Source organism: Barbus barbus (assembly GCF_936440315.1).
Source record: "Barbus barbus genome assembly, chromosome: 16".
Classification (NCBI taxonomy): Eukaryota; Metazoa; Chordata; class Actinopteri; order Cypriniformes; family Cyprinidae; genus Barbus; species Barbus barbus.
This window is the reverse complement of record NC_136744.1, coordinates 3,624,245-3,646,135: the sequence shown is the minus strand read 5'-3', so window position 1 is coordinate 3,646,135 and position 21,891 is coordinate 3,624,245. Positions and strand designations below refer to the sequence as shown.

The 21,891-nt window shown below is 40.4% G+C and overlaps 1 protein-coding gene across 1 annotated transcript in view; it reads right to left on the bottom strand.

Moving 5' to 3' along the window:
• The window catches only part of LOC306882667 (WD repeat-containing protein 11-like), a 133,191-nt gene that overhangs the window by 24,876 nt on the left and 86,424 nt on the right, over positions 1-21,891 (bottom strand). The window contains exons 23-24 of the mRNA XM_079437474.1: positions 21,218-21,398; positions 7,590-7,685 (exon numbers count right to left, since the gene is read on the bottom strand). Of these exons, the coding sequence (XP_079293600.1) occupies positions 7,590-7,685; positions 21,218-21,398 (277 nt within the window). The remainder of the gene's footprint in view (positions 1-7,589; positions 7,686-21,217; positions 21,399-21,891) is intronic.

The following is a 21,891-nucleotide window of genomic DNA, read 5'->3' as shown; positions in this document are numbered from 1 at the left end:
ATTATCTCATATTAATATATGTTACCTAATGATCTGTTAAGCATTATGCAATGCATATTAATGATTCAGTAATTAGTTATTATATACAGTGCGTGCTTAATCATTAGGTAGGTTGATATTCTGATCATATTTTTTTCCAAGCACATTTTACCAGTTCCAAACATCAATCTTAATAACTACTATTAATTTTGTATTTAATCATTTATAAGTGATATATAATTGTTCATGAAGGCTGGAAGTGAAAAACTCTTTATATTCAGGTGTGCAGAATTATCCAGCAGGGTAGTTCCTAGAGAACCAATTTCTCCCTTGGGCCGTTTTCCTGGTTGTGTTCGCTCCGGTGGCAGGAACTCTGAAGCAGCCGACAGCAATCTTTTTGCGTGGCATTAACAAACGTCAACAACCTGTGAGTGGAGGACGCTGTGATCACAGCTCTTTTTGATGTGTGTCGTGGATTTCATAATAACGGAGATGGAATGTCAACGCACAATTTACTCGATTACAAGAGCAAAAAGTTGGGCTAAGAGACTAAATTCTTAATGACAACTTGCAGTGTTACATATCATCGAAGCTGAGAAAAGAACACAACACTGCAGACAACAGATAAATGCAATTATTGCTGTTTTCCATGTTTGTGGAGTAAATGTTTACATGGCTTTTTAAGAATGCCGGGTAGCTGGTGTTTTACGTGCGTTTCCAGTCAGTGTACACTTACGTTACAATAGTTCCTATGGAACTGTTTTAGACCCTACTCTGAAGTAGGAGCTAATTTAGTTCCTCCAAACAAAGTTTCTGGAACTAAAACCGTTCCTAGGTCCTTGCGGTGCGAACACACCAAAAAGTGGGTAGTTGCACAATTAGTTCGGGTACTATGAAAAGGTTCTCGTGGTGCGAAAGGCCCTTTTGCTTGGGTAAAAAAATCCTAAAAATATTACCCTCACTTAATAAGAATAACATGCTGAAGTATTGTGAAATACATTAAGACTAATTTTTTATATGCTTTATGGACAGATAGGTTGAGAGTGAGTCTTGAAAGACCAATACCACATCCTCTTGTACCATTTTGTGAAAAATGTATCTTCCAGAATCTGGCAGTAAATTTTGGTCCATCTCCTATGCTGAAAAGTCTGTCTTGCAAGATTGACTAAAAATGAGCTCCCAAAACTTACTGCCAGATTCTGTATATAAATATTATTATAAATATAATACATACATAATGTATGTGTGTGTGTGTGTGTGTGTGTAACGGGGTGAACAAGACGTGAGATGTGCGGATCTATTTGCAAGCTTATATTAATAAACAGAAAAATAACAGGCAGGGTCAAAACACCAGCAAACGGGTATGGAACGGGCAAGACACAAGAGTAATCCTAGGGCATGCGTGGGTCCTCGATCGGCGAACAATATCCAGAGTGCTTGAGAAGAGGGGTAGTCCGATAACCTGAGCAATAATCCAAACGAGGTATACACAGTCCGAAGCGGTGAGACAAGGGTAAATCCACGATACAAGGGCGGGAAACAGGAAACGAGACTATAAACAAATCAAACTAAACTTAGATTTAGAAAACCCAGAATGGCTCGGTAAGGCAGCTAACACTAGGAGAGTGTTACATGCAGAACAATACTCGGCAAAGACAGAGGAAGTTCGAGGCTTATAAAGCATGTGTAATCAGTGCAATCAGCTGTGTGATCAGAGCAATGTGAGATTGGTGACAGCTGTGTGTCGTCAGTGCAATGGATGATGGGAATTGTAGTTCGTGGGTGAAGTGCAACAGTAGTGTGGTGCAAAAGTCAATGTGATGGAGAAGTGACCTCTGGTGGCTGACTAAATACTTTTTTGCCCAACTGTGTGTATATATATATATATATATATATATATATATATATATATATATATATACACACACACACACACACACACACACACACACAGTTGGGCAAAAAAGTATTTAGTCAGCCACCAATTGTGCAAGTTCTCCCACTTAAAAAGATGAGAGAGGCCTGTAATTTTCATCATAGTTTCATCTGACCATATGACATTCTCCCAATCCTCTTCTGGATCATCCAAATGCTCTCTAGCAAACTTCAGACGGGCCCAGACATGTACTGGCTTAAGCAGGGGGACACGTCTGGCACTGCAGGATTTGAGTCCCTGGTGGCGTAGTGTGTTACTGATGGTAGCCTTTGTTACTTTGGTCCCAGCTCTCTGCAGGTCATTCACTTCAACTATGAGAGACAGAATGGGGGGAAAGAATCCAGGAAATCACATTGTCTGATTTTTAAAGAATTTATTTGCAAATTAAGGTGGAAAATAAGTATTTGGTCAATAACAAAAGTTAATCTCAATACTTTGTTATATACCCTTTGTTGGCAATGACAGGTCAAATGTTTTCTGTAAGTCTTCACAAGGTTTTCACACACTGTTGCTGGTATTTTGGCCCATTCCTCCATGCAGATCTCCTCTAGAGCAGTGATGTTTTGCGGCTGTCGCTGGGCAACACAGACTTTCAACTCCCTCCAAAGATTTTCTATGGGGTTGAGATCGGGAGACTGACTAGGCCACTCTAGGACCTTGAATTGCTTCTTACGAAGCCACTCCTTCATTGCTCGGGCGGTGTGTTTGGGATCATTGTCATGCTGAAAGACCCAGCCACATTTCATCTTCAATGCCCTTGCTGATAGAAGGAGGTTTTCACTCAAAATCTCACGATACATGGCCCCATTCATTCTTTCCTTTACACGGATCAGTCATCCTGGTCCCTTTGCAGAAAAACAGCCTCAAAGCATGATGTTTCCACCCCCATGCTTCACAGTAGGTATGGTGTTCTTTGGATGCAACTCAGCATTCTTTCTCCTCCAAACGCGACGAGTTGAGTTTTTACCAAAAAGTTCTATTTTGGTTTCATCTGACCATATGACATTCTCCCAATCCTCTTCTGGATCATCCAAATGCTCTCTAGCAAACTTCAGACGGGCCCAGACATGTACTGGCTTAAGCAGGGGGACACGTCTGGCACTGCAGGATTTGAGTCCCTGGTGGCGTAGTGTGTTACTGATGGTAGCCTTTGTTACTTTGGTCCCAGCTCTCTGCAGGTCATTCACTAGGTCCCCCCGTGTGGTTCTGGGATTTTTGCTCACCATTCTTGTGATCATTTTGACCCCACGGGGTGAGATCTTGCGTGGAGCCCCAGATCGAGGGAGATTATCAGTGGTCTTGTATATGTCTTCCATTTTCTAATAATTGCTCCCACAGTTGATTTCTTCACACCAAGCTGCTTGCCTATTGCAGATTCAGTCTTCCCAGCCTGGTGCAGGTCTACAATTTTGTTTCTGGTGTCCTTCGACAGCTCTTTGGTCTTGGCCATAGTGGAGTTTGGAGTGTGACTGTTTGAGGTTGTGGACAGGTGTCTTTTATACGATAACTAGTTCAAACAGGTGCCATTAATACAGGTAACGAGTGGAGGACAGAGGAGCCTCTTAAAGAAGAAGTTACAGGTCTGTGAGAGCCAGAAATCTTGCTTGTTTGTAGGTGACCAAATACATATTTTACAGAGGAATTTACCAATTAATTCATTAAAAATCCTACAATCTGATTTCCTGGATTCTTTCCCCCCATTCTGTCTCTCATAGTTGAAGTGTACCTATGATGAAAATTACAGGCCTCTCTCATCTTTTTAAGTGGGAGAACTTGCACAATTGGTGTACACACACACACACACACACACACACACACACACACATACATACACAGTGCCGTGAAAAGTTTTTTTCCCAAGTAAATACAAAATGCAGTTTTTAAATGATGATTTCATTTATTAAGGGAAAAAGCTGTCCAAACCTACCTGGCCCTACGAGAAAAATAAATTGCCCCCTCCTGTTAAATCATGAAAGAACTGTGATTAACCACATTATTATAGAAAGCAGAGTTAAATTTCACTAGCCAAACCCTGGCCTGATTACTACCAGACCTGTTGAACCAAGAAATCACTTAAATAGAACCTGGCTGACAAAGTAAAGAATGCTTAAAGAGCAACACATCATGCCGCATTCTAAAGAAATTCATAAACAGATGAGAAACAAATTAGTTGACATGTATCAGTCTGGAAAGGGTTATAAAGCCATTTCTAAGGCTTTGGGACTCCAGCGAACCACAGTCAGAGCCATTATCCACACATGGAGAAAACTTGTAACAGTTGTAAACCTTCCCAGGAGTGGCTGGCCTACAAAAATTACCCCAAGAGCGCAACGACGACTCATCCAGGAGGTCATAAAAGAACCCAGAGCAACATCTAAAGAACTGCTGGTCTTCAACAATAAGAGACTGGGCAAAAACGGCATCCATGGGAGAGTTCCAAGGCAAAAGCCTCTGCTGACCAAAAAGAACACAAAGGCTCATCTCACATTTGCCAAAAAGAATATCTTGATTACCCATAAGACTTTTGGGCAAATATTCTGTGGACTGATGAGACAAAAGTTTAACTTTTTGGAAGGTGTGTGTCCCGTTACATCTGGCGTAAACCAACACAACATTTCATAAAAAGAACATCATACCAACAGTCAAACATGGTGGTGGTAGTGTGATGGTCTGGGGCTGCTTTGCAGCTTCAGGACCTGGACGACTTGCCATAATTGATGGAACCATGAATTCTGCACTCTATCAGAAAATCCTGAAGAAGAATGTCCGGTCGTCAGTTTGTGACCTCAAGCTCAAGAACACTTGTGTTATGCAGCAGGACAATGATCCCAAACACACCAGCAAGTCCACCTCTGAACGGCAAGAAAAACAAAATTAAGGTTTTGGAGTGGCCAAGTCAAAGTCCGGAAATCCGATTGAGATGCTGTGGCATGACCTTAAACAGTCCATTCATGCTTGAAAACCCTCCAATGTGGCTGAATTAAAACAATCTTCAAAGAAGAGTAGGCCAAAATTCCTCCACAGCAATGTGAAAGACTCATAGCCAGTTATCGCAAACGCTTGATTGCAGTTGTTACTGCAAAAGGTGGCACAACCAGTTATTAGATTTAGGGGCAATTACTTTTTCACGTAGGGCCAGGCAGGTTTGGACAGCTTTTTTTCCCTTAATAAATGAAATCATTGTTAGAAACTGCATTTTACATTTACTCAGGTTATTTTTGTGTAATATTAAAATTTGTTTGATAATCTGAATCATTCAAGTGTGACAAATATGCAAGCAAACAGGAAGTGGGCAAAAACTTTTTCACACCATATATATATTTCTAAAGCCACTTTTTTGTAATGTCTATTCAATGTTTTGCTTATTTAATTATCTTAGTGAATTATCTTTTGGGGGTAATTTTTCAGCATAATGCTTAAAGGTGCCATAGAATGCATTGATACAGTATTTTAAATTGTTCTCTGATATCTACACAGAAGGTATGTGGCTTAGGTAAGGGCAAAAAATCTCCAGAAACGATTTTACATGTCCATTTACAACCCTAGAATTTCTCCCTAGAATGAAACGGTCTGTTATTGGCTTATTTGGCAGGGTCATGAATAATAATGAGCTCTACTCTGATTGGCTGTTTCACAGTACGGCTCATCAGCAAGAAGGAAGCACAGGGAGGAAAATATATATTTAAATACTTTCTCTCGCAGTTATATCGTCGGGTAATTATACTGTATATAAAACGCGGGCATCATGGAGCCGTTATTAATATGCGAGGCATTGAAACTGCTTTTGAACGATCCATCGATCGCGTTATAGTTTCACTTTCAAGAGACGCGATCACACAAACTATGTTTACATTATGGAGCAACAGTACTTACCACACATTTCACAAGATCAGATGCTTGTCAGTGGTGCTCAGGATCTGTAAGTCATTCGCCATCATCCTCATCTCTCCTTACTGAGAGTGAAATCGTATGTACTGTAACAGGAGCTAACCATGTCCCTTTAGTGGCTCGCGTTATTTGCTTTCTGTGCCTTTCTGAATACAGACACCAACCCATCCCTGCACTTCACACCCCCTGCACGGCCTGGAACATAAAATTTATTTTGTTATTTTCGCTGTTGTCCGCGCTTGTTTATTTACAATACCTGCAGAGCTTCTGATGGTTCGGCCGGCTTAGAACAAGGGCGGGTTTATGCAAATGTTGGGGGCGTAGTGATCCCGACTGTTGCGTCACAGTCGGTGTTATGTTCTGATTCGCCTGTTTTTCAGTGGTCTTTTTTAATCACGAGATTTACATATGAAGGAGGAAACTATGGTGTTTGAGGCTCACTGTATGTCATTTCCATGTACAGAACTGTTATTATTTAAATATGCCAGGGTAAAGACAGTTTTTCATTCTATGGCACCTTTAACAGATTAATTAATCTGCACATCATGTAATTAATTAGATTAGAAATAAAGTTGTAATAAAATTACTGTATCAATGGCTGTGTCCAAATTCAGGGTCTGCATCCTCCTTAGGATCCTTCCTACCCGGTTGAAGGAGGAGGGATCCTCCGACGTCCGCAAAACCCGGAAGTCGGTGTTTGTGAATTTGGACAGCCTACCCTTCTTTCAGTTCCCTCTCTTACCCGTTGCTCATATCCTGTCGCCTAGCAACCGTGACAGCGCCAAGCAAGAAGCGGGAAAATGGACAAACAAAGAGTTATTCTCCTCATTTTAATTCTTTTGGAAGAAATAAAGCAATTAAATAAATTAAATACGTTCTTTGCTCGTTGTCGGAGAGTTTTTTATATCAGACTACAAGACAGCCACATCCAGGTAAGCCATTATAGCCTATTTTTATTTGTTTTTAAGTATTCTACTAATTTCTCCTACAAATTCATTGAGCCGAAGCATAAACTTTAGCTTGTTTTGTCAGAGAAACTCCTCTCCCACTCCGCTACCGCTCGCTTCGTCCGCCATTACGCTCTGCCGAAAAGAATTATGGGATAGGTAGGACGGGAAAGGATCCACCACACCCATCCTTCCAATTCGGGGAAAAGGAGGACGTATTTGTGGGCCGCATTTGAAGGATCCTACGAATTTGGACAGCCTTCGTCGCGGCGCTGTGACGTAACATCCTTCAAATGAGTACTCCGAAGGATGCAGACCCTGAATTTGGACACAGCCAATATCTTACTTTGGGAAGTCGTGGCCTAATGGTTAGAGAGTCGGACTCGTAATCCAAAGGTTGCGGGTTCGAGTCTCGGGCCGGCAGGGATAGTAGGTGGGGGGAGTGAATGTACAGCGCTCTCTCCACCCTCAATACCACGACTGAGGTGCCCTTGAGCAAGGCACCGAACCCCCAACTACTCCCCGGGCGCCGCAGCATAAATGGCTGCCCACTGCTCTGGGTGTGTGTTCACGGTGTGTGTGTGTGTGTTCACTGCTGTGTGTGTGCACGTTGGATGGGTTAAATGCAGAGCACGAATTCCGAGTATGGGTCACCATACTTGGCAGTATGTCACTTCACTTCACTTTGTGGAAGAATTAATAAGTATATTGTCTTAAAAAGTACTAAATGATTAGTAAACTTTAAGCCACTTTTAAGCCAAATGTTAGTATTTTAACTGCATTTTTTTACTGTATTATAATGACATATATAAACTCATCAAATGCATTTTGTAGCTTACCTGTCCCAGCAGCAGAAGCTGGTCAGCACACTTTTTGGTGTGTTCATAGCTGGATCGTTTCACTTCTTGAAGACGAACACGCTCCAGCTGAAACCTCTAAATGAGAGAGAGAAAAGTGATTTAGAAGTAATTTTGTGTTCCGTAGATGAAAGTTCTGGGTGCAAGAAAAAAAAAAAAAAAAGTTTTGATTAACAGTATTTGTGGAACATGTCACAGAAAATCATTTGTTTAAATGTGAATTGTGACAACATATAACGATGCAGGGATGTCCACTAACTCCACTAGTATTTGCACAATTTATAAAACCCCTAGCAGCAGCCATTAGACAAAATGACAATATTAACAGATCTGACAATATTACCCATAAAATATTATTACATGCAGACGACATCCTACTTTATATAGAGAACTAGGGCTGCATGATAAATTGCATGCAAATGTCATGCGCATCTCGTCAGTAAAGCCGGTTCTGTGATTAGTAGTTAATCCCCATCACGTGCTTTTAGATGGAGCGGCATTTAATACACAGAGCCGTAGATCACTGACAAGCTACACAATATCATGTTCATAATTGAAGGCGATTCATCTGCGATGATAACAGTAAAGAGGAAACCGCTGACGTGTGATGCGCTCATATCTCTAGGTCACATTCACACATAATGCCCTTTTGTGTTGAGCTTTATTGTCATTCCGCTACATGTGGGGACATACAGTGGAACGGAATGTCGTGCCTCGCAGGACCACGGTGCTACATAAATAAAGACATACAACAATGAAGTAAAAAACACTATAAACCTATACACAACTAACCTACTGACAGATTTAACTATAAGTATACTATATATAAGTATTTATCCTATACAAACTAAAAAATAGAAGATAAAAAATACAAACTATACGAATGCTTCACAAATACTGTACATGTGCAAAGAGAGACATTTTGAGTCAAGCAGCTGGTTGGGGAACAGTGCAGGATGATTTGTAGTGCATGAGCATGTAAACATACATATATTGCTGAGTCTTTTGTGGGATTGTGTACACGCAGCAGTGTGTGTAAAGTGTCCAGTGCACATAGAGGAGAGTGTGTTACTACAGGTGGTTTGTACAGGCCCACTCACCTGTGTGTAGCACACTTCGAATTGCACAAAAAAAAGTTCCATACAGTTTTTTCTTTGGTGTGGTAAGGTTGGGGGGGGGTGTTTGGGGTAGGGCGTGGTCCATGTTTCAGCAGGTAGGGGTTTGCATGGGGCTGAAGATCGGAATTGAACTTCTTTTAACTTGAGCGCTGCCTATTTACAATGCCATTTCATACATGAGACTCTGCAAAAAGGCATCCAGGCTCAATATTTACATTATTGGTGGAGATAGACACATGATTGTCATACTTTCATTCAGTTAAATGGGTCCATGTTTACACAGAAAAAAACATGGAAAAGCAGTGCAATCGGATAAAAAAAACCCTGTAAAGAACTACTACTGTATGTCGAATATTTCATGTTAGAGGCTGAAAGCTGCTTGGAGCTCTTAATTTTGAACTCTCAAAGTGCATTAGATAGAATAATTTAACTTTAAAATGGGAAAAAAAAAATTTGCTTAAATTTAATTTAATTTAGAAAAGTTAAACACAACACAGAATACAGACATATTTTTTCAAGATGCAAAAAATGAAACTGTACAACTGTACACTTGATAAAAAATGAAAAATAAACCTCTGCAATATCATAGAAAAAAATGAAATAAAAATTCAAGTGTACAGTTTCATTTATTTGCATCTTGAATTAAACATTTCTGAGTTCTGTATTCCTGTCACGGGTGGCTGGAGCAAGAAGCTCAAAGGAGTGCAAAGGAGGCAGATAGTCAATCGAACAAAGTCTTCCACGTCGTTTTCACTTAAAACGACGTGAGACAGGACAAAGAAACAGGGGAACGGCAGGGCTATAAATACTGAACCAAACGAGGGACTAATGAGTAAACTAACAAGGAACAGGTGATAAGAATGACAATCAAACTAAACAAGGACAGGAAAATGACCAAATAAGGAAAACCAGGAAGAACAACGGGGCAAAACAGAATCAAAAGTCTGACAATCCCTCTGTGTTTTGTTTGTTTGCTTTTTCTTTTAGGAAGATAAGAGAGCCTTTAAATTTCTTTTGTAATAGATATGCTTATAAATCAAGAACAAGGCATTTATAGCTGTATTTATAAACTGCTTACTAATGACTATTAATGTTGGGACAATGCTTTATTAAGGATGAACTGGCTATTTACTAAAGCTTACCTAACGATTCATAGCGTGCAGTTATTATAGTGTTACCTTAATGTTTTGGAATGGCTGAATCAAAGTCCAGACCTTAATCCAATCAAAATGTTGTGGAAGGACCTAATCAAGCAGTTCATAGGAGGAAACCCACCAACATCACAGAGTTTAAGTGGTTCTGCACTAAGGAATGGGCTAAAACTCCTATTTTATTGTGCAGGACTGATCAGCATTTACAAGAAACTTTACCTTCAGTTACTGCAGAAAAAGGGGGTTAACACCAGATACTGAAACAAATATTTCACATACTTTTGCAACACACAGATATGTAACACTTGATAATTTTTCTCAATAAATAAATGACAAAGAAAATATTTGGCAACACTTTATTTTAAGTTGTCCATAAGTACTTAGTAGTAGCCGTTGTAATTACATGAAACAAAATGTACTTGCCATGTAACTAAGTTATGGAACAACCTGTAATTACAGTTTGTAATTATGTAGATGTAATAGGCAGCTACTGTTACACATATGTAAAAGACCGATTGTTACATATGTGTTGCAGACTTTATACAACGTAATTATAAATGTAAGTACACAGACATAAGCTACTTAAAATAAAGTCAATCAAGATTGTACTTAAGTGTACTTCATGTGCATCTATACTGTACACCTTATCCAGCTGCACTTTAGTTTGATTTAACCCATCAGTAGACAGCTTAAATACATGTAATACCTTTCTATTTACATTAAAATTACAGAATATTACACAGGCATAAGCTACTTAAAATAAAGTGCATCAATATTGTACTTAAGTGTACAAGTAGCTATGTAACAGACTCGGCCTGTTACATATGTGTAACAGTAGCCGCCTATTACATGAACAATTACAAACTGTAATTACAGGCTGTTCCATAACTTAGTTACATGGTAAGTACATTTTGTTTCATGTAAGTACAACGACTACTACTAAGTAATTAATTACGTAATTACTCTGTATTATGACACCTTAAAATAAAGTGTTACCAAATATTTTTCTCTCACTTGTTTGATTCGGTTCTCTTTGTCTACTTTCAGGACTTATATGAAAATCTGATGAAGTTTTGGGCCATATTTATGCAGAAATATAGACAATTCTAAAGGGTTCACAAACTTTCAAGCAGCACTGTATACACACACACACACACACACACACACACACACATATATATATATTCAGGTAAGTGTGTCTTTTGCCTTAATGTGATTTCAACATCCATCTGGAGATGACTTCCACTGCAGACTTCCACTCATTCCTTGCTTTATTCAATCTCAATCGTTTACCACCATAAGCACTAACAAATCAGGCCCTGAACCTCAAACCTCAACTTAATTTATACATGCAACTGTATCAGACAACATTTTGGTAAAACCTTCAATCATATGTGATCATGTCTTTATTACATTTAACCTACATCTTACTACCTGTGTACCACCAATTCCTCTACAAGTTACCTTTAGGCGAAACCTATGCTCCCTTTTACTCTCCCATCTTTCCTCTGTAGTGTCATCCTCTCTTCCCTCTCCCACCCATTTCTCATATCTGGATGTGAATACAGCAAATGACACTTTATGATCCATTTTAATATCTGTCTAGACAGGCCATTGCATACTACCCCTTCTAACCTAAAAAGTTGTCCCATGTATCACCACCTATAATGTATTTTGCTGTGTAGTCGTTTGGGTGGCTTGCGAATGTATCAGTGCTTCAGTAGCGATGTTAGCATGCCATCCTTCAAACAATCTTAACCCTTGTTAGAATTTTAGCTTCTCCCAAAGTTCTGTCTGTGGGATATAATTTTATACCTGAAGACCAAAGGGCTACAAACAACAGATTCTGTTAGGACCTCCCCACTGGAGATCCTGCAATCCACAAGACGTTCCTGAGGAATGCTTTTCCTTTGTTATTCTAATGTGATGGATCATTTGGTTTACACCTTCATAGGTACAGTTACATTATTTATTTCACAGAATAACCAACTGAACGTTAACCAATCAGGTTTCAAAAGCAGCCATTCAATTGAGACTGCTTGGCTGTCGGTCCCTGTAGCCCTGCAGATAGTGAAAGCTGATTCCAAATCATCAGTTCTCATTCTGCTGCATCTATCTGCTGCTTTTGACACTGAAAATCGTCAGATTCTCCTGACTACCATCACAGGAACAGCACTCCACTGGTTTGAATCTTATTTCACAGATAAGTCTTTCAGGGTTTCCTGAGTAGGAGAGGTATCCAAAGAACATCAACTGGTCACTGGGGTTCCCCGGGGATCAGTTCTTGGACCCTTCTTCTTCACCATATACACTACATCACTGGGACCCATTATACAAGCACATGGTTCCTCCTACCATTGCTATACTGATGACACACAGCTTTATCTTTCATTTCAACCAGACAATCCAACAGTAGCTGCATGGATCTCAGGCTGCCTGGCGAACATCTCGGCATGGATGAAGGAACATCACCTGCAGCTCAACCTGGCAAAGACTGAGCTTCTTGTCGGAACATTGTAAAGACAGCTCGATCATGCAGGTGTGCATTGCACAACATCCGAAAGCTCAAGCTCTTCCCAACAGAGCATGTTACATAAGTTCTTGTCCAGGCCCTTCTGGCTGGACTTCCATCATGTGCAGAATGCAGCAGCACGACTAGTCACGACTTCCCACGCCTGCAGTAACTGACAGAACACCTGACACGTTATCCGATAGCAACCCTAATTTAATCCTATACCCAACATTAAAAACTGCGACCCGAACCGCACCTGCATTAAATCTCCTACATTTGGTAGACAAAACTCATTTATTAAAACTTTTATTCAAATTGTGAATAGATTAAATACAAAAAGCTATCAAAGAGTGCTCCCTTTAATATAATCTTTACGGCTGCCAATCAGTGGCAGCTCGATTGGCTACATTGCTCAGCGTGTACTGGACTGAGTCAACATACAGTGGTGTGAAAAAGAGTTGGCCTCCTTCCTGATTTTTTTTTTTTTTTGCATGTTTGTCATACTTTAATGTTTCAGATCATCAAACAAATTTAAATATTAATCAAAGATAACAAGTAAACACAACATGCAGTTTTTAAATGAAGTTTTTTTTTATGAAGGGAAAACAAAATCCAAACCCACATGGCCCTGTGTGAAAAAGTGTTTGCCCCCCCTCCCCTGTTAAAACATAACTGTGGTTTATCACACCTGAGTTCAGTTTCTCTAGCCACACCCAGGCCTGATTACTGCCACACCTGTTCACAATCAAGAAATCACTTAAATAGGACCTGCCTGACAAAGGTAGACCAAAAGATTCTCAAAAGCTGCACATCGTGTTGAGATCCAAAAAAAATCAGGAACAAATGAGAAAGAAAGTAATTGAGATCTATCAGTCTGGAAAAGGTTATACAGCCATTTCTAAAGCTTTGGGACTCCAGCGAACCACAGTGAGAGCCATTATCCACAAATGGCAAAAACATGGAACAGTAGTGAACCTTCCCAGGAGTGGCCGGCCGACCAAAATTACCCCAAGAGCACAGCGACGACTCATCCAAGAGGTCACAAGACCCCACAACAACATCTAAAGAACTGCAGGCTTCACTTGCCTCAGTTAAGGTCAGTGTTCATGACTCCACCATAAGAAAGAGACTGGGCAAAAATGGCCTGCATGGCAGAGTTCCAAGACGAAAACCGCTGCTGAGCAAAAAGAACATAAAGGCTCGTCTCAGTTTTGCCGGAAAACATCTTGATGATCCCCAAAACTTTTGGGAAAATACTCTGTGGACTGACGAGACAAAAGTTGAACTTTTTGGAAGGTGTGTGTCCCATTACATCTGGCGTAAAAGTAACAGCATTTCAGAAAAAGAACATCATCCCAACAGTAAAATATGGTGGTGGTAGTGTGATGGTCTGGGGCTGTTTTGCTGCTTCAGGACCTGGAAGACTTGCTGTGATAAATGGAATCATGAATTCAGTTGTCTACCAAAAAATCCTGAAGGACAATGTCCGGCCATCTGTTCGTGACCTCAAGCTGAAGCGAACTTGTGTTCTGCAGCAGGACAATGATCCAAAAACACACCAGCAAATCCACCTCTGAATGGCTGAAGAAAAACAAAATGAAGACTTTGGAGTGGCCTAGATTCCTGACCTGAATCCTATTGAGATGCTGTGGCATGACCTTAAAAAGGCGGTTCATGCTCGAAAACCCTCCAATGTGGCTGAATTACAACGATTCTGCCAAGATGAGTGGGCCAAAATTCCTCCACAGCGCTGTAACAGACTCATTGCAAGTTATCGCAAACGTTTGATTGCAGTTGTTGCTGCTAAGGGTGGCCCAACCAGTTATTAGGTTTGGGGGCAAGCACTTTTTCACACAGGGCCATGTGGGTTTGGATTTTGTTTTCCCTTCAAAATAAAAAACTTCATTCAAAAACTGCATGTTGTTTTTACTTGTGTTATCTTTGATTAATATTTAAATTTGTTTGATGATCTGAAACATTAAAGTGTGACAAACATGCAAAAATATAAAAAATCAGGAAGGGGGCCAACACTTTTTCACACCACTGTAGTCTTGGCTATTGGACCCGCAACACCCCCGTGCCTGTCACCACCTGGCTTGCACCCGCATCGCAACCAAAAGATAAATATCATTCCACCCGTTACATTAAATTTAAAGGAAATATGTTTGAAATAGAATTATTTAAAAACACACAAAATTTATTTCACAGTGGAGTGGTCACATAGGGTGAAAACCAAGCCGGGGGACAAAGACTCAGAGCATTCTTCTCTAGTTGGTGCTGTGGCTATAATATCCTCTTCCATGGGAAGTCGTGGCCTAATGGTTAGAGAGTCGGACTCGTAATCCAAAGGTTGTGGGTTCGAGTCTCGGGCCGGCAGGGATTGCTCCCCGGGCGCCGCAGCATAAATGGCTGCCCACTGTTCCGGGTGTGTGTTCACGGTGTGTGTGTGTTCACTGCTGTGTGTGTGCACGTTGGATGGGTTAAATGCAGAGCACGAATTCCGAGTATGGGTTACCATACTTGGCCGTATGTCACTTCACTTCACTTCACATAATATAACCATGTGTTGTTCAAGTGTCATGAAACCCCGCTGTTTCAGCACTGGTCTTTCACACCTTGGATCGGAAAAAGACTCCAGAAATGGGTGTGGAAAAGTGGTAGGTGGGGAGAGGGGAGAAAACAACCAATAAAACACAGACCTACTCATTATACAGACAAATGAATATTAAAATATCTTTAAAACAGAAAGGATAAAGGCAGTTACTTTCTGTTTATTCCTCTTTGAATTTTCGTACTGTATCGTTTGCTGTGTATCACAATAATCTGTTGTGTCATTGCGTTCGTGATCAGACGAGCCACAGCTGCCAGTGTATCAGCGAATGCCCTTATTGCATCTTTTATTTGAAGAAGACATATGTTGCTCGTGCTGGTTCATGTTTGGAGCATGGGAGAATATGAAATGTGTTCACAAACTCCTATGAACTATGATCCACGTAGCGAGTGTTGTTAATCTCATCGCTGCACTCAGCACAGAAACTGCTCTCTCATGTGTGCTCCACATGTTGTTACATATTAAATATTGTTACGATCATGTTTACAGAGGTGAACTGACAGCGCGGAAGCTTTTGCATGAAATTTGAATTGTCCGCTGTGATCGATTGCTTCAGTCTGTTCCTGTCTGTTGTGCTGCTGAGAGGTTTGCGTTTGTAGCTCCGCTTTTTTATTGAATCTTTACCTTACTTTCACTCTCTGATGTTTAAAGTGATAATATATAACTTAATTCCCACCATATTTCAGGAAACTAATCTAACTAATTTGATTGTTCGCTTTTTAAAACCGCGAGTGCAGCGCATCAGCTGGTTAGCTTGTTACTCGCGTTTCTCGCGCCTATTATTGTTTTCTTTTTTCTTGCTCCGTTTTCATTTCTCTCTCACTCCGTTTTTCACGAGTTCATCAAACAACAGTGGTGAGTGCTAAGTTCAGTTGGTATCATTCATCAGTCACGGTGAGTAATGTCTTCTTCTCCTGCAATTGCTGTTTGCACTTCATGTCACATGTATAGTTTATCTCTCTCTGTCGGCGGTTGATGAGGGATTCACATGTGATAAATGCAGGGAAATAGTTAGGCTGACAGAGAAGGTTTCAGAATTAGAGACGCGCATCCAAACTTTAGTTGAGGACAGTAAGAATGTCAGGGCTGTAGATACTGCTTGGGATGCGACTAGCTCAAGGAGTCCTGTACATTGTTCGGTTCCGGTTGAGCCCGTGCAGCAGGGCAGCTGGGTGACTGTGAGGCGGCCTAGTCGCGGGTTAAAACACCGCTCTTCCGGTCTGATCAGAACATCAAACAGGTTCTCCCCACTCAGTGACACACCCACTGAGAAACCTGATGAAAGTGCTCTGGTTATTGGCGATTCTATTGTATGAAACGTGAAAATAGAGACACCAGCCACCACTATGGACTATCCATTGTTTATCGGGAGCCAGAGCACCTGCCATTTTGGCAAATTTAAAAGTGCTGGCTAATGCTAAACGTAAATTCAGTAAGATTGTTATTCACGTCGGCGCTAATGATGTTCGACTTCGCCAGTCGGAGATCACTAAAAATAATGTTAAAGAGGTGTGTGAACTTGCAAGTACGATGTCAGATACCGTAATATGCTCTGGCCCGCTTACCGTGGCGATGAGATTCATAGCAGACTGTCGTCACTCAATGGCTGGATGTCTAAGTGGTGCCCGCAGAATAACACAGATTTTATAGACAATTGGACGAGCTTTTGGGGCAGACCTGACCTGTTGAAAAGAGATTTTGTTCATCCCTCCTGGGGTGGTGCCGCTCTTCTCTCTAGAAATATGGCACATAGTCTTAGAGTTCGTACTTGACTAACTGGGGCCCAGGTCAGGAAGCAGACAGACTGGCTAAACCGACCATCTGCTAGCCGCCTTACATCACAGAAATCAGTTAATTCTCAGCACATAGAGACTCCTTCACCCAGATATCCCACTATAGAGACTGTGTCTGTTCCCCGAACTAGAAAATACAGAAAACGTCCAAACCAAATTAAGAGTAACAATTTAATTGATGTTCAACAAATAAAAAATGTTTACAATACAGAGAAACAATTAATAAAGCTTGGCTTACTGAATATCAGGTCCCTTTCTACAAAAGCACTTTTTGTAAATGATTTGATCAATGATTATAATCTAGATTTGCTCTGTTTGACAGAAACATGGCTAAAACCAGATGAATACATTACTTTAAATGAGTCCACCCCCCAAGATTACTGCTGTAAAAATGAGCCACGTCCAAAAGGTAAAGGGGGAGGTGTTGCTACAATTTATAGCAATATTCTCAGTATTTCTCGGAGGGCAGGCTTTAAGTATAACTCGTTTGAAGTTATGGTGCTGCGTATAACATTATCTAGAGAAACACGTGTTAGTGATAAGTCCCCTGTGATGTTTGTACTGGCTACTGTATACAGGCCACCAGGGCACCACACAGACTTTATTAAAGAATTTGCTGATTTTCTATCTGAGTTAGTGCTGGCTGCAGATAAAGTCTTAATTGTTGGCGATTTTAATATCCATGTCGATAATGAAAAAGATGCATTAGGATCAGCATTCACAGACATTCTGAACTCTATTGGGGTGAAACAACACGTTTCCGGACCTACTCATTGTAGAAATCATACTCTAGATTTAATACGGTCACATGGAATTGATGTTAGTGGTGTTGAAATTCTGCAGCAAAGCGATGATATCTCAGATCATTATCTAGTCTTGTGTAAACTCCATATAGCTAAAACTGTAAATTCTACACCTTGTTACAAGTATGGTAGAACCATCACCTCTACCACAAAAGACTGCTTTGTAAGTAATGTTCCTGATTTTTCTCAATTCCTCAGCATATCCAAGAGCGCAGAAAAACTTGATGTAACAGAAACTATGGACTCTCTCTTTTCTAGCACTTTAGATACAGTTGCTCCTTTATGCTTAAGAAAGATCAAAGAAAACAGTCTGACTCCATGGTATAATGAGCACACTTGCACCTTAAAGAGAGCATAGCACTTTAGATACAGTTGCTCCTTTATGCTTAAGAAAGATCAAAGAAAACAGTCTGACTCCATGGTATAATGAGCACACTTGCACCTTAAAGAGAGCAGCCCGGAAAATGGAGCGCAGATGGGGGAAAACAAAACTAGAGGTATTTCGTATATAGCCTGGCGGGAAAATACCCTATCCTACAGAAAAGCATTAAAAACTGCTAGATCTGATTACTTTTCGTCTCTTCTAGAAGAAAACAAACATAACCCCTGGTATTTATTCAATACAGTCACTAAATTAATGAAAAATAAAGCATCAACAGGTGTTGGCATTTCCCAAAAGCACAGCAGTAATGATTTTATGAACTACTTTACTTCCAAGATCGTTTCTATCAGAGATAAAATTTTAATCATGCAGCCGTCAGCTACAATATCGCATCAGATAGTGCACTATAGATCCCCTGAGGAACAATTTCACTCATTCTCTACTATAGGAGAGGAAGAATTGTATAAATTTGTTAAATCATCTAAACCAACAACATGTATGTTAGACCCTATTCCATCTAAACTACTAAAAGAGCTGCTTCAAGAAGTTATAGATCCTCTTTTGGCTATTATTAATTCATCACTGTCATTAGGATATGTCCCCAAAACCTTCAAATTGGCTGTTATTAAGCCTCTCATTAAAAAAACACAACTTGACCCCAAAGATTTAGTTAATTACAGACCAATCTCAAATCTCCCTTTTCTGTCAAAGATACTAGAAAAGGTAGTATCCTCGCAATTATATTCCTTCTTAGAGAAAAATAGTATTTGTGAGGAATTCCAGTCAGGATTTAGACCGTATCATAGTACTGAGACTGCTCTCATTAGAGTTACAAATGACCTGCTTCTATCATCTGATCGTAGTTGTATCTCTTTATTAGTTCTACTGGATTTTAGCACTGCGTTCGACACTATCGACCACAACATACTTTTAAATAGACTAGAACACTTTGTTGGCATTAGTGGAAGTGCATTAGCATGGTTCAAATCGTACTTATCTGAACGGCATCAGTTCGTAGCAGTGAATGAAGAGTTATCATATCGATCACAAGTGCAATACAGAGTACCTCAAGGCTCAGTACTAGGGCCGTTACTTTTCACGCTTTACATGTTACCCTTGGGATATATTATCAGGAGACATGGTGTTAGTTTTACTGTTATGCTGATGATACTCAGCTCTACATTTCTTTGCGGCCCAGTGAAACATACCAAATTGAGAAACTAACGGAATGCATAGTCGATATAAAAAACTGGATGACGAGTAACTTCTTACTGCTAAATTCGGAAAAAACAGAGGTGTTAATTATCAGACCTAAAAACCCCACATGTAATAATCTAGAACAATATCTAACACTTGACGGCTGCTCTGTCAATTCTTCTTCATCAGTTAGGAACCTAGGTGTGCTGTTTGATAGCAATCTTTCATTTGAAAGCCATGTTTCTAGCATCTGTATAACTGTGTTTTTCCATCTCAAAAACATATCTAAATTGCGACCTATGCTCGCAACGTCAAATGCAGGAATACTAATTCATGCATTTATGACCTCAAGGTTAGACTATTGTAATGCTTTATTGGGTGGTTGTTCTGCACGCTTGATCAACAAATTACAGTTGGTCCAAAATGCAGCAGCTAGAGTCCTTACTAGAACCAGGAAGTACGACCATATTAGCCGGGTTCTGTCAACACTGCATTGGCTCCCCATCAAACATCGTATAGATTTTAAAATCTTGTTAATTACTTATAAAGCCCTGAATGGCTTAGCTCCTCAGTACTTGAGCGAGCTCTTATTACATTATAGTCCTCCACGTCTGCTGCGTTCTCAAAACTCTGGCCATGTGATAATACCTAGAATATCAAAATCGACTGCGGGTGGCAGATCCTTTTCCTATTTAGCACCCAAACTCTGGAACAATCTACCTAATACTGTTCGGGAGGCAGACACACTCTGTCAGTTTAAATCTAGATTAAAGACACATTTCTTTAACCTGTCTTACACATAACACACTAATACACTTCTATTATTCAAATCCGTTAAAGGATTGTTAGGCCGCATTAATTAGATCAACCGGAACCGTGAACACTCCCCATAACACATGATGTACTCGTTACATCATAAGAAGAATGGGATCTACGCTAATATTTGTCTGTTTCTATTCTGTTTCTCAGTCCGTGTCCAGATCAGATGGTGGATCGGCGCCGGAAGATGATGTATGTGGCCCTGATCGCCGGCGGAGGCCGGACACCTGGATGAGCCCCAGGGACATATCCCTAGTCACCGTAGCCACCCGATCCGGTCCTTATCCAGCCCAGATGGTCACTGCAGTCACCAGATCCAGTCCGTATCCAGTTCAGATGGTGGATCAGCACCCAGAGACGACCTCTACAGCCCTGAACGTCAGCGGAGGCCAAGACACCGATATGAGCGCCAGAGACAGATCCCCAGTGAGGACCCCGCCATTTAGAGAGCCACCGGGAAAGACCACTGGAACCAGTTGAGCCCTTACAATCTGACTTTGCTGCAGTTGGAATTGAACTGCTGGTTCGTTTGGCCAGAGGAGAACTGGCCCCCCGACTGAGCCTGGTTTCTCCCAAAGTTTTTTTCTCCATTCTGTCACAGATGGAGTTTTGGTTCCTTGCCGCTGTCGCCTCTGGCTTGCTTAGTTGGGGACACTTCATTTCCAGCCATATCGTCGACTTGATTGCAAAAACACTATTTAAACTGAACTGAGCTTGATGATGACATTCCTGAATTCAATAATGAAATGCCTTTAACTGAAAATCTTTTTTTAAATTTTTTAATTTTACATTATTGACACACTATTTTCCTTTTTTGATATTGTGCAGTTGCTTTGACAATTTACATTGTTAAAAGCGCTATATAAATAAAGGTGACTTGACTTGACTGCATAATACAGCGCAGAGGTTGGATCTTAAGAGTTAACTCTCATGAATAACACTGAAAAAAGCTCAGAAAACTGATGACGTAGACGTACTGTCCAGCCACGGCAGCCAATCCACACTCCAGATTAACTTACTTTCCGTGACGTAGGGTCAACTTTGCTTTTTGAACCAGAAGAACGAAATTGCTTAAAAAAATGAAAAATAACCACTTTTACCTAAATAATACACATAAGGAGTGCTAAAGTTGTTTTCACAACCTGTTCATATATGTTAACATCTCAAAAATGTGTTTTAGGGTTTCATGACACTTTCAGTACATGAACTGTCAGCGGCTCATACCTGGAAGAATGAGCTTTCACATAGGATGTCGTGGCAAATATCCAGGTGGCTGCTCTGAGGGCCCTCAGCTGGTGTTTGGCCTTCTGGGACAGATCTGCTGGGCTGGCAGCTCTGGGCAAAAGACCGGATGTAATGAGCAGCCACTGTCCAAAACTGAAGGTCTGATTCATCACCAAACAGCCTAATAACAAATAAATGAATGAGGCTTTTCCTACTGTCAAGAGAGTTAGAATCTATTATACACACATTTTTTTCACATATTTGACATTGACTGTTGTGGAAAAAAAATGAATTATGTTGACTGTGGAAAAAATTAAAATTCTTTAAATATTATACACTCCACTTTTATTGGTAGCTAAAAAAAATTGTTACATTCCATTAATTTGAGATAACAAGCAGTGTAATATTTAAGTGAAGCTGTTTAGTATAACAGCACTGGGATGCTGCACTGTTTGTATCACTTCTCATCTGTATTCACAGCATGCTAGACAGGCTATCTATGAGTTGTCATGTAAAATGCAATGCTTGATCTTGCATGACCTTGCATCTTTCCACTCTAGTCTATGTGACTCATGAAAATATTAAAGGAAAGAAGGAAGTAAAGAGGGAAGTCTATAGAGAAGTCTATAGAGAAGTCTATACACGCAAAACAACGAACACCATTAAGGTCCACA